Source organism: Phocoena phocoena, chromosome 13, assembly GCF_963924675.1.
Source record: "Phocoena phocoena chromosome 13, mPhoPho1.1, whole genome shotgun sequence".
In the NCBI taxonomy this organism is placed as follows: Eukaryota; Metazoa; Chordata; class Mammalia; order Artiodactyla; family Phocoenidae; genus Phocoena; species Phocoena phocoena.
In genome coordinates, this window is record NC_089231.1 from 44,319,056 (window position 1) to 44,339,761 (window position 20,706).

The 20,706-nt window shown below is 39.6% G+C and overlaps 1 protein-coding gene across 2 annotated transcripts in view; it reads left to right on the forward strand.

Moving 5' to 3' along the window:
• Positions 1-2,427, forward strand: part of LOC136132751 (desmocollin-2-like) — a 30,404-nt gene extending 27,977 nt beyond the window's left edge. The window contains exons 15-16 of one of the 2 annotated variants that reach the window (XM_065889706.1): positions 1,088-1,375; positions 2,061-2,427. In XM_065889706.1, the coding sequence (XP_065745778.1) occupies positions 1,088-1,375; positions 2,061-2,258 (486 nt within the window). In that variant the 3' untranslated portion in view covers positions 2,259-2,427. The remainder of the gene's footprint in view (positions 1-1,087; positions 1,376-2,060) is intronic. The other variant, XM_065889707.1, reaches the window with a different exon arrangement.
• Positions 2,428-20,706: the final 18,279 nt, after the last annotated feature.

Sequence of the window (20,706 nt, forward strand, 5' to 3'; positions counted from 1 at the left end):
AATTCGGCCATATAGTGTCACTTAATAGTAAAAATCCTTCGGCATGTCATTATTATTCTCTATTTCAAGGGTGTCATGGCTTCAACTTTAGACCCAGTCTTTTTTATATGTTGAAGCTGCTGGTTGTGTGTAAACATGTTTCATTTAGTTATTCACAGATCATCAGCATGTAGTTTTAATTTATTTTCTGGCAACAGCAATAAAATGACTACAGGCTTTGATCATCGTGGGAAGAACTTTAATGGAGGCTTTCGGGCTCTGATAGGTTAGAACGGAGCCTGAAGTCAAATATATGAAGCAGTAATGCTAACAGGTGATTACACTGCTTCCGCTTTGTTTTCCAGCCTAATATGTGGTTGAGGAACAAGTAAATTCCCTACAAAAAGCATAATTGGTGATTAGAGCAGGAAGGATTTAGAAAACAAAAGGATGTTGACATCTAGGAAGGTATTTGAAAAAATAAAACTTAGAGTTTCCTACAGAAACGTAACATGGAAAATTAGTGGCCAGAGCTTTGGTGTTCTTATTTTCTCTGCTGATTTATTTGTATTGAATTAGTTCACACGGATTTAGTATTGCTGCTAAGATTTTTACAGCAACTTTTATTTCTACTGATTTTGTTTCAGTTGAAGGGAACTCAGTTAGACACTAAATAAAAATACTGATTATTATTTCTGTTTCTGTTCTAGTCAGGTGAAGGGAATCAGGGGTCAATCCATGTGAGACAATAGTGTACAATCCTGATCTTGAGATGTGAGATGCTGGAAGGATTTCACAAATGAAGTTGTACAGTAGTCTAAGAAGTTTTTGAAGAAGGAGTATACATCAAGCTTTCTGACTTGTCTCAAGGCTCAGACCGCTTGGCATCTATAGCTTGCTTCTTGTATTGGACGCTACGTGAAGTACTGGGGTTACGGTAGTTAGGTACTTGGGATTGCCAGGACAGATGAGGTTCCTGCCCTCCAGGATGAAAAGTCCTGGAGGGCAGGACTTATAGCATGAAAAGTCACAGCATTATCTGCATGATTTGCTCTTTTTCTCATTTTTTGTTCTCCGTATTTCCCCAATGCCAACTGTTTTGTTTCAGTATTCCACCAACGGCTTCACAACCTATACTATGGGAGGCTCCACTCAGGGAATTTGCAGCACCCTGGGATCCGGAGTGAAAAACGGAGGGCAGGAGACCATTGAAATGGTGAAAGGAGGGCAGACCGTTGAGTCCTGCCAGGAGGCCGGGCATCATCACACCCTGGGATCGTGTAAGGGAGGTGGACAGCACACCCTGGATTCCTGCAGAGGAGGACAAGTAGAGGCAGACAACTGCAGATACGCATACTCCGATTGGTACACCTACACTCAGCCCCGCCTTGGTGAAGTGGGTTTCCCTAAGTGACCTAGAAATCTATTTTGCTTCCTTTTCAACTTTCGAAATGATTACAGTTTAGTGGCCTGATCTTTATTTTCAATTAATGATTAACCTACTAATAAGAAATTTGATTTTTCTTAATTTTGATTTAGTTATGATCAGATGTTAAGTGGATATTGACTTTTCCTCATATTTTGTTTGCTTTTTAATTGCTTCTGAAATCATAGGATATTCAAATTCTTTTTCTCATGACTTTGTGTTGCCATTTCTCTGATGCCATTGTCATCAGACAAGTCATGTCTTAAAGGCCAAAAGTGGGGTCCAAGGCAATTCCAGCCTGCACAGCCACTATGCCTATCTGGAAAGCTCTGAGCCCACATGCATTCAGGTTCAGTGTAAGGGATGCATTTCACATTAGCCATAATCTTGAAAGAGAAAGCAGTGATTACTTAAAACGAACACTTGTATACTTGCTGCCACATGTGTGACTTTTAGAAACATGCTATGTAGTGAATTGATGGTATGATTGATGATATAGACCAATCATGGGTGTTTTTTATATGTAGGAATCCATTAGAGGACACACTGATTAAAAATTAAACAATGAAAGGTAAATCAAAGCAATTACTTTTATGCTAGTAAGTTTCGGTGTTTAAAATAGTAATAAAATATGCTGTGTTTTTCCTCTTGGCAGAAGGTCCAGCTGTGTAATCAGGATAACAGTCATACGCATGCACAAGACTACGTCCGGACGTATAACTATGAAGGAAAAGGATCGGCGGCTGGTTCTGTGGGTTGTTGCAGTGAACGACAAGAAGAAGATGGGCTTGAATTTTTGGATCATTTGGAACCCAAATTTAGGACACTAGCAGAAGCATGCATGAAGAGATGAGTGTGTTCTATTTAGTCTACAAAAGCCAGTGGCTTTAGTTGTCTCTTTTAAATTATTATTACAAGCCAGGATTTTTTTAAAAATAGAAGATGCTGTTTTGGGGGCTTTTCCCCTTTATTTTGTTGAGATCTCTTTAGCCAAATGTGCTTTTACAGAGGGATGCTGTGAACAACTACACAAATTTCCTGATATTTCCATCGTTTTTAAATACTTGTCTTCCACCTAAGGACACCTGCAGATAGACAAGTTGAGACAGTCTGCATTATTGTTTACATTTGGGTATAGTGACAGCAGCCAATTTATAGTGCAATAATATGTAATTAACTCAAGTCTATATCATAGACTACTTGGAGTATAACCGAATGGAAAATTGAAGAGGTCTTGCTCTAACATTATCTTCAGTTACCTAAATTAATTGTTTGTGTGGTGCTTGAAGACTGCTGTTCTCCTAAACATTCTAAAGTGTATACACTGCATTCTTGCTATTGTTTTAGTCTTGTAACATGACCTTGCTTCATAATGCAAAGGGAGATTCCCAACTAAGCGTTGACTGTTATTATAATTCCACTTTGGTGGACTTTAGTTTTTGTGCTGTATTCTCTGTGAAATCCGGCACTGAATCTACATTTCCTCTGTTACCCACCTTCTCCGCAAAATTTAAATTAAAAAAATGCTGAAGAATGTATTTTTTACTCCTGCAAGGTTTTGGTCTTTGGTCCCCCCCACTCCCCACCACCCCTTCTGTCTGCCTCTCACCCTCTCTCTTCCCTCTTTCCCCCTCTCCCTCTCTTTTTCCCTCTATCTCTCTCTTTCTCTTCTTTTTTGTTCTTAAAATTCCGATTTGGGTTGGAGAATCTAAGTATGTTTAAAAGCCGCCTCTTTTTTCCTCGCTTATAAAGTGACTTATTCTGTGTTTCTGTTTTATGTAAGCACCTGTATTCTTGGCTTTTCTTAAAATCAATGTAATGTCGATTTTTTTGTTTCAACTATTTTGGTGATTGCTTCATTATCTCCTCAACAAAGACCCTTTACTTTTGCCATTCAACTGTAGAAGTATGTCATGCTTTTATTTGATGCAACACTCTATGTTAACAAAAGGAATAGTGTAATTAAAATTAGTTTAGTATAAAATAGTATATTTACAGTTCATTATTGCAAGGATACAGTTTATAAATGCATAATAGTGATGTTTTTTGAAATAAGCTTTGCAATACAGGGATTGTGAAATCTCTAGGAATAACTTTTATAGCTTTGTAGATGAGGTGGCTAGTTATAGCTATGTGTTTGTAAAGTTTTTTTTTTTTAATATTTTGAGATTACAGTTTTTTAACAAATGTCGAACTGGTTCAAACTATTTAAATTTTGAAATAATAAGACAAAATTAAACTTAATAGCCAACCAAATTCCAGGCTACATTTCACAGCTGATTTCAGTCAATGAATTTTCTATCCGTACTAACCATATGGACATTTTTAAAGTATTTCTGATATTTAGGATTGTTAATAATATGCCTATTTTGAATTCACAGGATTGGCTTATAACAATTATTTTTAAAAATTAACACTGGGTAATTTATTCAATAATCATTTTATCTTTTCAATAGTTTCATCACTACTCAGTCAAAAATACTATTTCTCAAAGTTATTTTTAATAAATTATATATAAAATTCTTGTATATTACTAGTTATGATAAAGTAAATCAAGTAGTTTTTAAAAATCAGGGTGTTTGTTAATCATGTGTCTGATATGAGCTTATGGGATTGTATTTTTCTTACTTAGAGAAGTGAGTCTCTTTTTTAGAATCCTGTTCTACATTTTTTAGAATTTTAGAGTTTGATTTGGAGAGGAAATTGGTCCGTTGTTACATTTATCTAATTTTACTATTCTAAAGACTGTGATGCTATGGGATGTTGGTTAAGTTGCACAATTTCTCTGTGTCTGGTTTTCTTCATCTAAAATGGGGAATAATAATAGAACTCCTTTCCTAGGGTTCTATTAGGGTGGCTGTAAGACGTTTGAATAAAAAATGGTTTTTAAACATGAAAGTCAGAGTGGTCCACCTAAAAGGCACTCCTAATAAAACCAAATAATTTTAAATAAGTCACATATACAACCCATTTCATATTAACAGAAATCAATTAAGAAAACAGGATAATGAAAAGGTTGGGTTTTGGGGGGGATTGTTTTTGTTTTTCATTTTTGAATGTTTGTCAATTGAGCATATGTTTCTCCATAATGATCATCTGATGACTGGGTCTTATATTTCCAGTGGTTCAGAACGTACATTGCAAAGATTGCTGAAGTATCTGCAAAGGATTGCTTTGTTTGAAATACTGTGAAACTACTCTATTCAAATTGGCTGGAAAGAGGAACATCCGCTTCTTAAAAAGGGCACTAATTCTAAAGCTCTTTGAAAATTACTTGTGCTAAGATTCCTCCTGTCAAGCCCATCCTTAGCTGCTCTGCTAGCTTGTTCTGCTAAAGAATGGTTTGCCTCCGAGGCAAGCAGTTGCTTGCCTGGGAGTTTAAGACTCTTGGCAGTCACCATGGTAATCTAAATACAAAAACTCAAAAACTCCAGAGAGACTACCTTGGTGCAAACTCCCAGCGCTACCCTTATTAGCTGTGGGTTTTGAGAAGTCACTCAGGCTTTGAGTCTAGTTTCCTCACTTGTATGACACCTATTGAGGGGGTTGGAGGAGTCTACTTCATAGTTTTGTTGTCAGTTAAATGAGTTAATTCATTAAAAGACTTGGTACTGGGTTAAGCCCTCAATATATGTGTCAGCTGCTGCTATTATCATAGGGGCAGAGGATGCCATAGCTGGGAATAATCATAGCTCCTGTATCCACTTCTCTACAGCTGACAACTTGCCATCATGTTCCCGTTCATTTTCCCCAGAAGCTCGATCAGTGTTTTTTTACCTGTGATGGTCTTTGGGAACTTCATGGCTAATAATAGTTTCCAGGTCTCTGATTCTTGGTAGTCAGGAAGCTACATCATATCCATAGCCCACAAATCAGTGTGTGATCAGTCTTAAGACTTAAATGAAAAGCAGATAAAATTCCTAATAAGCCATACATTGCCTCAGGAAGCAAAAAGGAGGCAAAAATCTTAGAGATTTCCCCTACAAAATGTTGCTTCAACAGAGGAAGCCAACAGGGATCTGCCGTTAGTTCAGTGCAATCTGCTTTTGCGATCTCTGTATAATCATTTTCTGCTTTATTGGATTCCCTGTTTTAAGACAGGGCTTTATCTTCGTTCCTTTTCTTTCTTTTTCTTTTTTTTAAGTGCAAAATCTGACTTTGACCACAAGCTTTCCCTTTAGTCTCTACCTCCAGCCTTTTCCTGGGCTCAAGATTGAAATCTCGACCCCAGATTTTGCCCTGGTCGACCCCTTAGGAAGTAACGTCCTGAGGACAAAATGCTTTTCCTTCTAAGTACCTAGAACCATCCTTTTTTTTACCTCCTTGAATAATGAAGCTGTAAGAGGTTACATGATATCTGTGTAGAGCTACAGCTCTTATCCAGTTCTTCTTTAAGACCTCTATTATCCTATTATTTACTTTTAGGTCAAGACCTCTGTTAGGCTAGTACTTTTAACTCATTATGCATAAAGACAAACAGCATGTTGCCCCATCCAATCAGGCCTTCCTGAGTTTCCTGTATAAATAGTGTCCTCCTTCTTATTACTTAGGCTTGAAGCTGAGAAGCCTTAGCTTCTCTTTCTTGTCTGCATAGCACATCCTATTCGTTGCCCCAAATTGCCAAATTTTCTGAGAATTTTAAGCACAATTTCATTCATTCATTTTTTTGCGTACAGTCATTTAATGCGCTCCCATTTACAGCCATGTAAGGCCTTCCTAATACAGACTGTTTGTGCTCATATGAGAAGGAACAAGCTGAATCAGCGACTCTTGCACAGGACAAGGCATGGTGTAGTTGTCCCTTACATCCCTACAGGAAACCTGCGCAGATCTAAGAGGTTAGAACTGTGGAATTTCTGCTAGTTGCCTGTTTGCTTTTATTTATGTTAGGATACAGGAAGGAGGATGGAGCAAAATGCTGCTTCTTTCACAGTAGACAAATAGTAGGGTGACCTTGATGAAATATTTGCTTGCACTATTTTTTAGAGTGTGGTTCACCGATCATCTACCTCAGAATCACCCATTGTGTTTGTTAAAATAAAGATCCCTTTGGGACTTCTCTGGTGGTCCAGAGGTTAAGGCTCCGTGCTCCCACTGCAGGGGGTGCAGGTTTGATCCCTGGTCAGGGAAATAAGATCCCACAGGCAAAGTAGCCAAAAAAAAATCCCTTGAATCAGAATCACAGGGATGACAGGTTATTGGGAAGAAGTATGGAAGGCCACACTTTTTAATAAGTTTGCTAGGTCACTTTTACACCCTTTAAAGTTTGATAACCATGAATAGGGATTAGTATCTGGATTTAGGTGATTATTTGGAAGTTTATGAAACTGAAGTATCTCAAGTTTGCTTCTTCATATCAGATACATTACACAAAATGCTAGAAATGTACCAAAGAGTTGAAACACACTAGTTTGTAAAATTCCACAATTTCAGTTGATTAACCATTTCAGAATGAACTCTGCTCCGTGATTCCTGCCAACCACATGGAGGGGAAGTGGAGGCGTGGTCTTAAGGTAGAATTGTGGGATGAAGACAATCAGTAAACACTAAAAAAAATGAGCTCATTTTGCCACATAAATGCTGCTAACCAATAACATGCATGCAAATTATGTTGCATCTCTTCCCAAAACAAGCCAGGTTGTCAAACCTCCAGAGACAAATGGGGCAAGGAGGGTCAGCACCAGGTGCAAGAGGTGACTGTCCATGAAGTGGCAGATACTTGGCAGTGCTATGCTGTCATGCGGAAGCCGTGTCAGGCAGGGTGACAGGCAGTGCTCACTGGGTAACCATGGCTAGGAGCTTCAGAGGGTTTTATGAAACAGGGAAGGGACGTGGTGGAAGAGTCAAGACTTGCAGCTTAAGGAGTGTTCCCATGGGAAGTGGGCCAATTGGAAATTTTCTAAGAACCAAGGACATGAGGTGAACCTACAGGGAATGAGATGTTCTGAAAGCCATCGTTGAAAGGAGAGGGGCGGGGTCAACCTACAGAATTCTGATGCAAAATTACCAGTAAATCAGGTAAAAGGAATTTATCCTGAAAAGGTAGGATAGTGGTGCAAAGATTCCACACACATGCAAGGATGTTTATCTCAGTAGTATGAAATATGTGGATAATTGGAAATAAGCTAAACGTCCCATGATAGGAAAGTAAATGATTTATAATACATTACTGTGATACAAGTTACCGTAAATGAGGATAATGGATGTAGTGACCATGGGCACTGACTTTGTAAAAGTCTGAAAGACATGAATCCAAATTGCAACTTTGTTATCACTAACTGAGGAACCTTGGTAAGTCATGGGAGCATCAGATTTGTTACATATAAAATGGGGACAAAATAGGAATAAATGACGTAATACATGTAAAGATCCTATCTTTTTAAAAAATTTATTTGTTTTTGGTTGCCTCGGGTCTTAGTTGCAGCACGCGGGGTCTTCATTGAGGCATGCGGGATCTTTTCATTGCTGTGTGGACTCTTCGTTGTGGCACGTGGGCTTCTCTCTAGTTGTGGCATGCGGGCTTAGTTGCCCCGCGGCATGTGGAATCTTAGTTCCCGGACCAGGGCTCGAACCCGTGTCCCTTGCGTTGGAAGGCGGATTCTTTTTTTTTTTTTTTTTTTTTTTTTTTTGTGGTACGCGGGCCTCTCACTGTTGTGGCCTCTCCCGTTGCAGAGGACAGGCTCCGGACGCGCAGGCTCAGTGGCCATGGCTCACGGGCCCAGCCGCTCCGCGGCATGTGGGATCTTCCCGGACCGGGGCACGAACCTGTGTCCCCAGCATCGGCAGGCGGACTCTCAACCACTGCGCCACCAGGGAAGCCCAAGGCGGATTCTTTACCACTGGACCACGAGGGACGTCCCAAGGATCCTATCTTAGTGCTTGACTCATCAATGAATTAATAAAGTTAACTATTGCTACTATTGTTATGATGATAATGGAATATGCAATTATTTTATTTTGAAGGCTATTTAATTAAGACAAAATACAGTATTAATGAAAAAGTAGGACAATTCTCTAGTATAATTCCAAATTCATATAAATGTAAGATTCTATGTAATATACTAAAATATTGAGTGGTAATCTGCAGATGAAAATATTTCTTTATTGTGTTTTTGTGTTTCCATTTTACAATGAGCATTTATTATAAAATCGGGGGAAAATAATAAATGAAATAACAAGAAAAGTTCATAGGTTTTAGATTTTTGGAGATTTATAGACCTGTGAGAAAAAAACCTTTAAATCTTAGCCTTACAACATCAAGGCTACAAGGAACATGTTACATTCACAGTAAATGACTGAATTGAAGCAAAAACAATATTTTATCATCTCATAAGAATTGAGTGCACTCGTGTTTTTCGTCTAAAAATTTTGCATTAGCACACAAATTTTATCATCAGTAAATTTTCATGTGCTGGCTAGACCAAGAAAAAGTAATCAATTTACTAGACGTACCAAATGAAATATTTCAAACAGTATTTGCATGAGTGCAAGGGTGAACCAAATAAATTGTTCATTTTGTAGCAAGCCTAGCTTTCCCTCTTCCTCCTGCCATAGACACAAAGTTAATCTCTGCACAAAGAAGACCTATGGTGAGGACTTCCCTGGTGGCACAGTGGTTAAGAATCCGCCTGCCAATGCAGGAGACGCCGGTTCGAGCCCTGGTCCACGAAGATTCCACATGCTGTGGAGCATCTAAGCCAGTGTGCCACAACTACTGAGCCTGCGCTCTAGAGTCCACGAGCCACAGCTACTGAAGCCCGCGTGCCTAGAACCCAAGCTTTGCAACAAAAGAAGCCACCACACGGAGAAGCCCGTGTTCCGCAACAAAGAGTAGCCCCCGCTCGCCACAACTAGAGAAAATCCACGCGCAGCAGCGAAGACCCAACACAGCCAAAAATAAATAAATAAAATAAAATTTAAAAAGACTGCTGAGTCTTCATTACATTTTAAACATTGTAACATTGTGGTCTAGTCTGGAGTCTGTACTTTTTATATATATATAAATTTATTTCTGGCTGCGTTGGGTCTTCGTTGCTGGGAGCGGGCTTTTCTCTGGTTGCAGCCAACGGGGGCTACTCTTTGTTGCAGTGTGTGGGTTTCTCATTGCTGTGGCTTCTCTCCTTGCGGAGCACGGGCTCTAAGCACGCAGGTTTCAGTTGTTGTGGCGCGTGGGCTCAGTAGTTGTGGCTCGCGGGTTCCAGAGTGCAGGCTCAGTAGCTGTGGTGCACTGGCTTAGTTGCTCCAGGGCATGTGGGATCTTCCATGACCAGGGATTGAACCCGTGTTCCCTGCATTGGCAGGCAGATTCTTAACCACTAAGCCACCAGGGAAGTCCCTGGAATCTGTACTTTCTTTTTTTAATTGAAAAATAGGAGTCATTTTCTAATTATTTTAATGTCTCCTTTATGCAAAATTTTCATATAAACATCAGTAATTTAAATTCTTCCTTTTTGCATAATGCATATAGAAATCTTAGAGAATAAATATCATTTAAAAACTTCTAATTAATAAAATTATTTCTAAAACTCTTTATATGGTTCATTGATTGTTCACAGTAAAAGAATTTGGATAGTTTCCTAGAACAGGATTTAACTTGCAGACACAGTTTTGTTTTTTATGGTTGTAATTGGGTGCTGTTTCTTCCAACAATAATAATAATTTAAAACCTGCCAATACATCTTAGGTTTAAGCAGGAAAGAAAAAAACAACATTATGGGTTTCAACCATTTTTGGTTTTAACAGATTAATTTATCTCCATAAAGATTTTTTAAGAGAGGGTATATGGGTCCAAAATTCCGAATTTTTATCTCAACATTCTAAAAACTCATCTGCATCTTTAGGAAAATCACATAACTCCTTCTTTGGGTGTATGTTTTTTCAATAAAATGAGGAGTTAAACCAGGTTAAATATCTAGTCACTTTGTTATAATTTTCTATGATTCCATGTTAATCAAATATAAGTGAAGTGGTAATTCAGTCTTAGTATATCATTGATTTCCAAACGTCCTCCAAGTCAAAGAGATTGTATTGCAATGTCTGTGGTGTGTGGGGATGTATGTCAAGGACAGGGCAAGGGTAGTTGGATTAGTTTGATGTTAGCTCCATGCCGACATGAAGCTGGTAAGCAGCCCCGATAAAATGTCTTTAACAGATAAATGCACACGTCTATCCCAGAACTCTTCTGATGCTTTGATTTATATAGTTTGTCTGGATATGTGCCTGAAACTCAATTACTTAGGGAAGTTCCCTTTTTCTTTTTTTTGGCTGAGTTTCTTTAGGAAATCTTCCAATAACATCTTTGGCAATTTTCGGTCTCTTGTAAAACCCTACCACTTTTTCATTGTTTCATTGATCTCATCATTTCCTTCCTTTCTCAACTTCAATTTATTCATTGCTTTAATCTATTCCACTATAACTTTAACTTCTTTTCCCTTCTCTTCTTTGTAATTACTCAGCAAAACCCTATCACTGGATTTGCCAGCTTTTTCATGAATTTTACATGAACCCTGGAACATGGCTCAAGAAAAAACATTTAACCATGTTGTCGGTGCTGACCCACAATTCTGCCCTGTTACCTAAGTTCAGGGTTTTTCAAACAGTGAGATACAGCCAATTGGTTGAAACACAGCCAATTAATTCGAGGGATGGCCACCTGCATTATTAATAAATTAGAAGGCAATGAACAGAAATGGTCAGTGTGTGTTACACATGGGAACAGTAAGTGTTATTCATGAAATTTAAGTTCCAGATTACATGTATGAGCTATGTACCAGTTCACAGCGTATTTCTTACTATGAATTAGAGTTAACAATTCAAAAGACTGGTCTAGTCAATTTCCTGTTTTACACCTACTCTCTGCTTAAGTCTCTAGACTACCTTCCTTGCTTAACATAACTTTGCAACTGATTTTAATGACAAAATAGACACAGAACTCTCTCATCTTTCCACCACCAACTCTACCAGACTACCAACAGCTATACCATGTACTTTGACCTCCATCCTTTATAATGGATGACTTGCTCTGCTCCTATTTAAGGCAACCTCTCCATTAATACACTGGTTTCCATGACCTTTTCCTTCCTCAAGATCTTTGTTCATGAAATTAACCTCTCCTACATCGTCCATAATCTGCTCTTGCCTGGATCGTCTCCAATAATAAACAGAAATGCTTAGTAGAAATAATAGTTAACATGGATATAGTAGTTTTCTTGTGCCATATTGTAAAAACTTTACATATGTTAATTCTTTTTATGCTCATTCAAGTTAAGAACTATTATTATTCCCACTTTATAGATGAGAAAACTGAGACACAGAAATGTTAAATGACTAGCTCAGGGTAGTGGTACTAGGATATGATAGAATCAGTATTTGACTAGGCAATCTGACTCCAGACTCTACGCCTTTAGCCACCCTGCAATTTGCTTCTGTCATGTGCATAAAACTTGTTTACCTCAAGTTGTCCTTCAGCGTTTGCCTCATTTTCTCCATCCCTTTTCATAGAAAAACCTACGTAACAGAGACCCAAATGATGCTGTTGCAGAAGGCTTTGAGTCCCATAGGACAGCCCTTCAACACCCAATTTTAGCATAGCTGAGGCTGACAGCTCCACACACCTGCCAGTGTCCACCTGGAGCACCTGCTTCATCATCTCTCAGTCTTGTGTGTAGATGGAGCCCAGAAAGTCAGAGGAGTGACTGCTCCTCAGGGCCCACCCTCACCGTAAAGGGAAGAGAAGTCAGTGGACATGTGCTCCAGATTCCTGTTTGTTAAGGTGACCCTCCAACGGTTCCTTGCCTTTTGGTGTCCATGATTTTGAGTGATCTCCTCCTCTGGAATGAGGGCTGGGCCTCATTGACTAGAAGGCAGGGCAGGGCTTCTATTGACTAGAAGCAAGTCTATTGACTAGGCTTGCTTCTAGTCAACAGAACATGGCAAAGGTAATGGGATGAGACTTCACCCACATAGCATATGATTATGCTATATAACATCCCATTTTAGTGGACCGGGGAAAGAGCTTCTTCTTGCTGACTTGCAATAAGCAGCCGTATTAAGCAAGCCTATGTGACAAAGAACTGGCGTGACCTCTAGAAACTGCTGGTGGCTTGTAGGACTTAATGCTGCCCACCATCCATCCAACAGCCACAAAATCAGGCCATTTGTTACACAGCCATAAGGAAACCTGCCAAGAATCAGCATGAGCTTGAAAGTGGATCCTTCCCCACCTGAGCCTCTGGATGAAAATGCAGCCCAGCCGACACCTCGGTTGCAGCCTGGTGAGAATAAAGCAGAGCACCCAGCTAAGCCATGTCCAAATATTTGACACACAGAAACTATGGATAATACATGTGTGTTGTTTTAAGCCTCTAAGTTTGTGGTAGCTTAGAATTGTCTGGTCACGTACTCTCTTTCCAGAATACAACTCTGAAGTGCAGTAGACCTCATTTCTCAGAGTGTGACAAATGGGACTGAGCCCACAGCATTAATCAAGTCAATAACACAACTTTTAGTGACTTTTATATTTTCCCAGTCTCTGATTCTGCCTCCAGGATTATCTCCCAGTAGACTGTCTTCTCTCACATCTGTGTTTCAGGCTTTGTTTTCAGGTGGACCAAAGTGTGACAGGTGCAAGGAAGCGAAGATCTGAGAGTCGCTTTTGTCTCTATTTCCTCATCACCTCGCCTAGTCCATGTGCGCCTCTGCAATCGTACCTTCGTCACCTCTACTCCAAGGAAACTCACTTTCCTGTCATCACCAATGGCTTAGTCATGTCCAATCCAATGACTTGTTTTTAGCCTTAATCTTACCTGACTTTTCAAAAGCTTATGTCACAGTTAATTACTTCCTTCTTGGTGACAAACTGTCTTCCCTTGGCTTATGGAACACCATGTTCACAGATCATTCCATTCCTCCTTAGTCTCTGGCCACTCCTCCTTAGTCTAGGAGAAGCTGTTTCCTTTTTCCTTCCTGACTCTTGGAGTAACTAAGGGATCTATCTTCACTCATTCCCTAGATTTTCTTTCACTCTCAAAGTTTTAAATAATACATCTTAGCTTGGGTATGTAATAGATATCTCAAACTTTACATGTCCAAATAAAACCCTTCATGTCTTAAGCCAAACCAGTTCCTCTCCCAATTTCCTTCCTTCATTCAGTCATTGTGTTCACACTGCTGCTTAGTACAAAGCCCTTGGTAGGCACCCCTGAATCTTCTCTTTCTCTCACATCCCATCTCTAATCTATCAACCAGTCCTATGAGGTTTAACTTCAAGTTATACCACAAATCCAAACTCCATCACTAGTTGCGTCACTGCCTTTCATAGGTCAAACCATCATCACCTTCGGCCTGAACTGCTACATCTGCCAGTGTTGTCCTCTATAATCTCTTTTCTTGCAGCAGCCATAAGTGATTAATAAAATATATACATCAGATCACGCCTTCCTCCCCCACCACCACCCAAAAGCCTTTCTATGCCTTTTTATGAACAGATGAAATTAAAATAAAACCTAAACTCATTAACGGGGCCGATGAGTTTTTTTAAATCTCTGTTGCTTCTTTTTATTGCTTTATATGCTAGTAGCCTTCACTCCACTCCAACACTTGTTGGCTTCTCTCTGTTCTCTGAACAGACAAGCTTGTTCTTGATTTCCAGGGCTTTTATACTTGGTATTCTCTCAGGCTGGGATGCTTTCCCTCCAGATAATTTGTCTCCTCTATCATTCAGATCTCCAAGTTCACACCTCAGTACATCTTTCCAGATGACCCCTATAAAATACCCATTTCTCAGGATATTTAAACTAGCTTGGGTGTCAGGACTGTTTGGTCTTCCTAAAAGAGGTGTGGCAGAAAACTTGTGGTTTCAGGAAGTATGCCTTCACCACTGTCAATTATATGTGTCTTGAGAACATTTTTATTGTCCCAGTTGAGAGTGTGGAATGGAAAGATGAAAAAGTAGGTAAAGCATGAGCTAAAGGAAGAGGTTTTTAAAAACCAAAATGAAAAACAAGACCCATAACATCTAGGTAGAGATGAACAGAGGTATCTCAAAGGGAAGCATGATTTTGTTTCAAGACTGGCATTAGTCCCTGAGTAATAAGATATTGTGTTTCAATACTTAGTATGAAGGCAATGGAAACACCAATCTCTGTCCTGTGTTTACTGTGTCATGATGCTAAAAGTCTTACATGATAGCTTTGGTTATCTAAGTGGAAAGCACCAAAACAATACCTGATTTTTTTTCCTTTTTGCCAATAGCTGTGGACATCAAAGTAAATCGTGAGAATTGTGTCAATTGTAAGCAGAGGGAAGTCTTAATAATATAGACAGTTTATCTGGAAACCATTTAAAAGACCCAGACCCAAGAGTTACAATAAATATTCTTGCACTTGAGATAGGAAAGTGGAACCATTAGAATCTTTCTAGCCATTAATATTTCACCAAGGATAGGAAACATCTAGACCTAAATGGATGTGTGGAAGAAATACTTCCTTGATATATATTTCTCCTGTAATTTACTGAAATCTAGGGAAAGACTTTGAAAGTAAGAATAAACGAATACAGGTAACAACAGTCCAGGTAATAAACGAACTGGAAACCACAGTACATTTCATCATGCCCACCATGAAAGGACTTGATGAAGTACACAAAAGCAGACCTAAGCCTTTCTTGTAGAGTATTGATTAAATAGATTATATAAATGCTACAAAGAGGGCTAAAAAATGGGAAAAGGAGATTTACATCTAAATCAAAATGAAACATTAAAAAAAAATTTAAGAATCTGCATCTTAGAAAAACCCAAAGGCCTGAATTCTTCCAACGTCAATTTCATCATTTCCTGGGTTTTGTATCTGTCATATTTCAGAGTGAGTAAAGAACTCCCACATTCCTAGTGGTGCTTGTGCTACTGGTTAAACAACCACATTTTGAGAACTGCTCATCTAGAGCAAGAATCTCATTTCTGATCTGTACAGTAGAATACTCTGGGAAGCTTTTAAATAAAACACTTAAGAGAGCCCCTCCTTCGGAGAATCCGATGTAATTGATCTGAGGGGGGGCCTGAACGTTGGTGTTTATTAAAAGCTCCCCAGGAGATATCAATACGCAGTGAGTTACGAACTACTGCTCCTGGTGGTGATATTCCTAAATTTGCAGTCAGTCCTGGACCCACTGCAGCCTTCCCAAACTTTTTTTTTGTTTGTTTTATTTTGTTGCGGTACGCGGGCCTCTCGCTGTGTGGCCTCTCCCGTTGCAGAGCACAGGCTCCTGATGCTCAAGGCCCAGCGGCCATGGCTCATGGGCCCAGCCGCTCCGCGGCATGTGGGATCTTCCCGGACCGGGGCACGAACCCGTGTCCCCTGCATCGGCAGGTGGACTCTCAACCACTGAGCCACCAGGGAAGCACCCTTCCCAAACTTTTGAGTCAATTACAGAACTGGGACATTCTCCTCCATAACTATAAATTTTATCTTGGCATCCAAAGAGAAATTTAAAAAATGTTTTGTGGTCCAAAAGCTTAGACAATAACATTTTCTAGAAGATACCCTTGCCTCCAACTTCCTACTTGTAAATCCAACCTGTGAAACACAAGATTTTAACAGCTCCTGTGACTCTGGAACCACTTTTGTAGTGAACATTAGCCAATATAAAGATGAAAAGGAAGAGGAGGAAGAGGAAGGAGGAGGACTTGAATTACGTTTTCAACAAATAAAATTCTATTTAAAGTGTACAAAATTTGAATTTATATTTAAATAATTTGTATATTTATTACACATAAATAATTTAATTTTAAAAATATGTAGTAAATATTGTCACAAAACAGTAATGAGGAGACAGACGATGCAATTGTACTTAACATGGCCAATGAGCACTTGCAAAGTTGCTCAACATCATTAGTCATCAGGGGAAAGCAAATTCAAAACATAAGATATCACTTCATCAGTGAAATGCAAATGAAAACCACAATGAGACACCCATAGTGGTAAAATTATAAGACTGACAAAAATGTGTTGGCAAGGGGGATTTCCTGGTGGCGCAGTGGTTGAGAGTCAGCCTGCCGACGCAGGGGACACGGGTTCGTGCCCCGGTCCGGGAGGATCCCACATGCCGCGGAGCGGCTGGGCCCGTGAGCCATGGGCACTGAGCCTGAGCGTCCGGAGCCTGTGCTCCGCAGCGGGAGAGGCCACAACAGTGAGAGGCTCGTGTACCGCAAACAAACAAACAAACAAAAAATGTGTTGGCAAGGATGTAGAACAACTGGAACTCATATATATTGATATATGTTGGTGGGGAATTGGTCAGGCAGTTTGAATGAAAGAGAAGTATAGTCTTATCCTATGCCCTATGTCCTAGTTATTCTACTACTAGGGATATATGGGGGAGAAATGAAATTCTATGCGCACAAGAAGACTTGCACATGTTCGTAGCAGCTTTATTCATAACAGCTAAAATGTGGAAACAACACAAAAGAGAAGAATTAAACACACAGTGGTGTACAGACAATGCAATAGTACTCAGTAATAAAAGGGACAAGGTACTGATACACTCAACAACAATGTTGAATGAAAGACATCGGACACAAAAGCATACATTCTGGGTGGCTGTCAGCCTCTAAGATGGTGTCCAATGATCTCGGCCTTTTGGTGTTTGTGCCCTTGTGTAATCGCCATCCCTTGACTTTGGAGTGCTTCTAGTGACTTACTTCTAGCCAACAGAATTAGGCAGAGGTGACAGAATCTCACTTCTGATGTTGTGTTACAAGAAGACTGTGGCTTCCATTCTGGGCACCTTATCTTTCTGGTTTGTTCTGAGGGAAGCCAGGTACCCATGGTGTGGGCTGCCCTAGAGAGGCCCATGTGGCAAGGAACTGATGTCTCAGCCAACATTTATCAAGGAAAGCCTGCCGAAAGTCATGTACAGGAACTTAAAAACAGATCCAGTGGAACCTTGATATGACTGTAGCCTCAGCTACACATCTTGACTGCAACCTGAGCTAGAGACAGCCAGCTAAGCCTGGATTCCACAGAAACTGTGAGATAACAAGTCCTAGCTGTTTTAACCCACTAAGCTGTGGAATAATGCAAAAGTGATGTCCAATAGATAAAAAGTGATGCAGTAATAGATAACTAAGTTAGTGTGCAATTCCATTTATGTGAAATTCTAAGGAAGCCAAAACTACTCCTTAGTGTCAGAAAGCAGAACAGTGGTTGCCTCAGGGTGGGGGTATTGACTAGGGTGAAGGAAATGTTCTCTATCTTGATTTGAATGAAGGTAACACTATGTATATATATAGATAAATAATTGGGTTGGCCAAAACGTTCGTTCGGGTTTTTCATAAGATGAAAAGCCCTAACGAACGTTTTGGCCAACCATATATATATTTATGTATATATTTGTCAAAACTTATTGAAGGAAAAAAAAGCTTATTGAAGAGTATGCTTAAGGTCTATGAAATTTACTCTATGTAATCCAGATGTAAAAGGAAAAATCTTCTCTAAAATTTTACATTCTTACAAGATGGAGAGGCCAGAGATTTAAAAATTACCTACCCCAGGGCAATTATGTCAAACAAGTTAACAGGCAATTTAAAAATTCAGTTAGAGGGCTTCCCTGGTGGCACAGTGGTTGAGAGTCCGCCTGCCGATGCAGGGGACGCGGGTTCGTGCCCCGGTCTGGGAGGATCCCACATGCCGCGGAGCGGCTGGGCCCGTGATCCATGGCCGCTGAGCCTGCGCGTCCGGAGCCTGTCCTCCGCAACGGGAGAGGCCACAACAGTGAGAGGCCCGCGTAACGCATTAAAAAAAAAAAAAAAATTCAGTTAGAATCTCTAGACAGATGGGGTTAGAGTACCCAGGTCAGGCTGACTTGGATCCCTGTTACATTTGGAGGGGAAGGGGAGGAAAAAGCTAGAGGGCCTTGGACAAACTTGGGAAAAATAAAAAAACCTGGCATATTCCTTGCCAAATGCCATGATAGAGTATGCCCTTCTCCTTTGAACAGATGAGTCTGGAAAACTATTGCTGAGAGAGCCCAATAGAGCAAGGCTCAGGCCACCTATTCTCAGGGAATACTTTGTATACTATGATAAATGAATGTGGCAGAAAATAAGATGCCTTTATGTTACATTATGTCATGAGAACATGTGTGTCCTTATCACTTTTCAGTATCTCTCTGAAGAGAGGAAACCTTATTCTCGGTGTGCCAAATGAGAAAGGAAAAGTTGATAGTGGATGACATTGGTGTCAATTATCTTGGGACTATTACAGAAAGGCAGGTCACCATAAGGGGAAAGATGTCATAGTTACATCCACAGCGCTTGTCCATTCCAATTTCGTTTTTGTCCACCCTTCCTAGGATAAGACAAATGGGGAGAGGCAGTGGGCTCCAGTCTTTGCTTGGACCTTTGGAACAGTACGGCAGTTGAGATCAGATAACTCATCATTAGATGGTTGAGAAGCTGTTCCAGATAATATCTGATCACTACTTAACATTGTTTTGTGTTTTTTTCTTTCCTTTTCTTTAAATTATTTTTTATACAGCAGGTTCTTATTAGTCATCAATTTTATACACATCAGTGTATGCATGTCAATCCCAATCACTCAATTCATCACACCACCACCCCACTCTCCCATCGCTTTCCCCCCTTGGTGTCCATACGTTTGTTCTCTACATGTGTGTCTCAATTTCTGCCCTGCAAACCAGTTCATCTGTACCATTTTTCTAGGTTCCACATATGTGTGTTAATATACGATATTTGTTTTTCTCTTTCTGACTTACTTCACTCTGCATGACAGTCTCTAAATCCATCCACGTCTCAACAAATGACCCAATTTCGTTCCTTTTTATGGCTGAGTAATATTCCATTCTATATATGTACCACATCTTCTTTATCCATTCGTCTGTCGATGGGCATTTAGATTGCTTCCAAGACCTGGCTATTGAAAATAGTGCTACAATGAACATTGGGGAGCATGTGTCTTTTGGAGTTATGGTTTTCTCTGAGTATATGCCCAGTAGTGGGATTTCAGGATCATATGGTAATTTTATTTTTAGTTTTTTAAGGAACCTCCATACTGTTCTCCATAGTGGCTATATCAAGTAACATTCCCACCAACAGTGCAAGAGGGTTCCCTTTTCTCCAGACCCTCTCCAGCATTTGTTGCTTGTAGATTTTCTGATGATGCCCATTCTAACTGGTATGAGGTGATACCTCACTGTAGTTTTGATTTGCATTTCTCTAATAATTAGTGATGGTGAGCAGCTTTTCACATGCTTCTTGGCCATCTGTATGTCTTCTTTGGAGAAATGTCTATTTAGGTCTTCTGCCCATTTTTGGATTGGGTTGTTTGTTTTTTTAATATTGAGCTGCATGAGCTGTCTGTATATTTTGGAGAATAATCCTTTGTCCATTGATTCGTTTGCAAATATTTCCTCCCATTCTGAGGGTTGTCTTCTTGTCTTGTTTATGATTTCCTTTGCTGTGCAAAAGCTCTGAAGTTTCATTAGGTCCCATTTGTTTATTTTTGTTTTGATTTCCATTACTCTAGGAGGTGGATCAAAAAAGATCTTGCTGTGATTTATGTCAAAGAGTGTTCTTCCTATGTTTTCCTCTAAGAGTTTTATAGTGTCCAGACTTACATTTAGGTCTTTTACGTGTAGCTGTCCAGTTTTCTCAGCACCATTTATTGAAGAGACTGTCTTTTCTCTATTGTATATCCTTGCCTCCTTTGTCATAGATTAGTTGACCATAGGTACGTGGGTTTATCTTTGGGCTTTCTATCTTGTTCCATTGACCTATGTTTCTCTTTTTGTGCCAGTACCACATTGTCTTGATTACTGTAGCTTTGTAGTATAGTCTGAAGTCAGGGAGTCTGATTCCTCCAGCTCCGTTTTTATCCCACAAGATTGCTTTGGCTATTCGGAGTCTTTTGTGTCTCCATACAAATTTGAAGATGTTTTGTTCTACTTCCATAAAAAATGTCATTGGCAATTTGATAGGGATTGCATTGAATCTGTAGATTGCTTTGGGTAGTATAGTCATTTTCACAATATTGATTCTTCCAAAAAAAATGTCATTGGCAATTTGATAGGGATTGCATTGAATCTGTAGATTGCTTTGGGTAGTATAGTCATTTTCACAATATTGATTCTTCCAATCCAAAAACATGGTATATCTCTCCATCTGTTGGTATCATCTTTAATTTCTTTCATCAGTGTCTTATAGTTTTCTGCATACAGGTCTTTTGTCTCCCTAGGTAAGTTTATTCCTAAGTATTTTATTCTTTTTGTTGCAGTGGTAAATGGGAGTG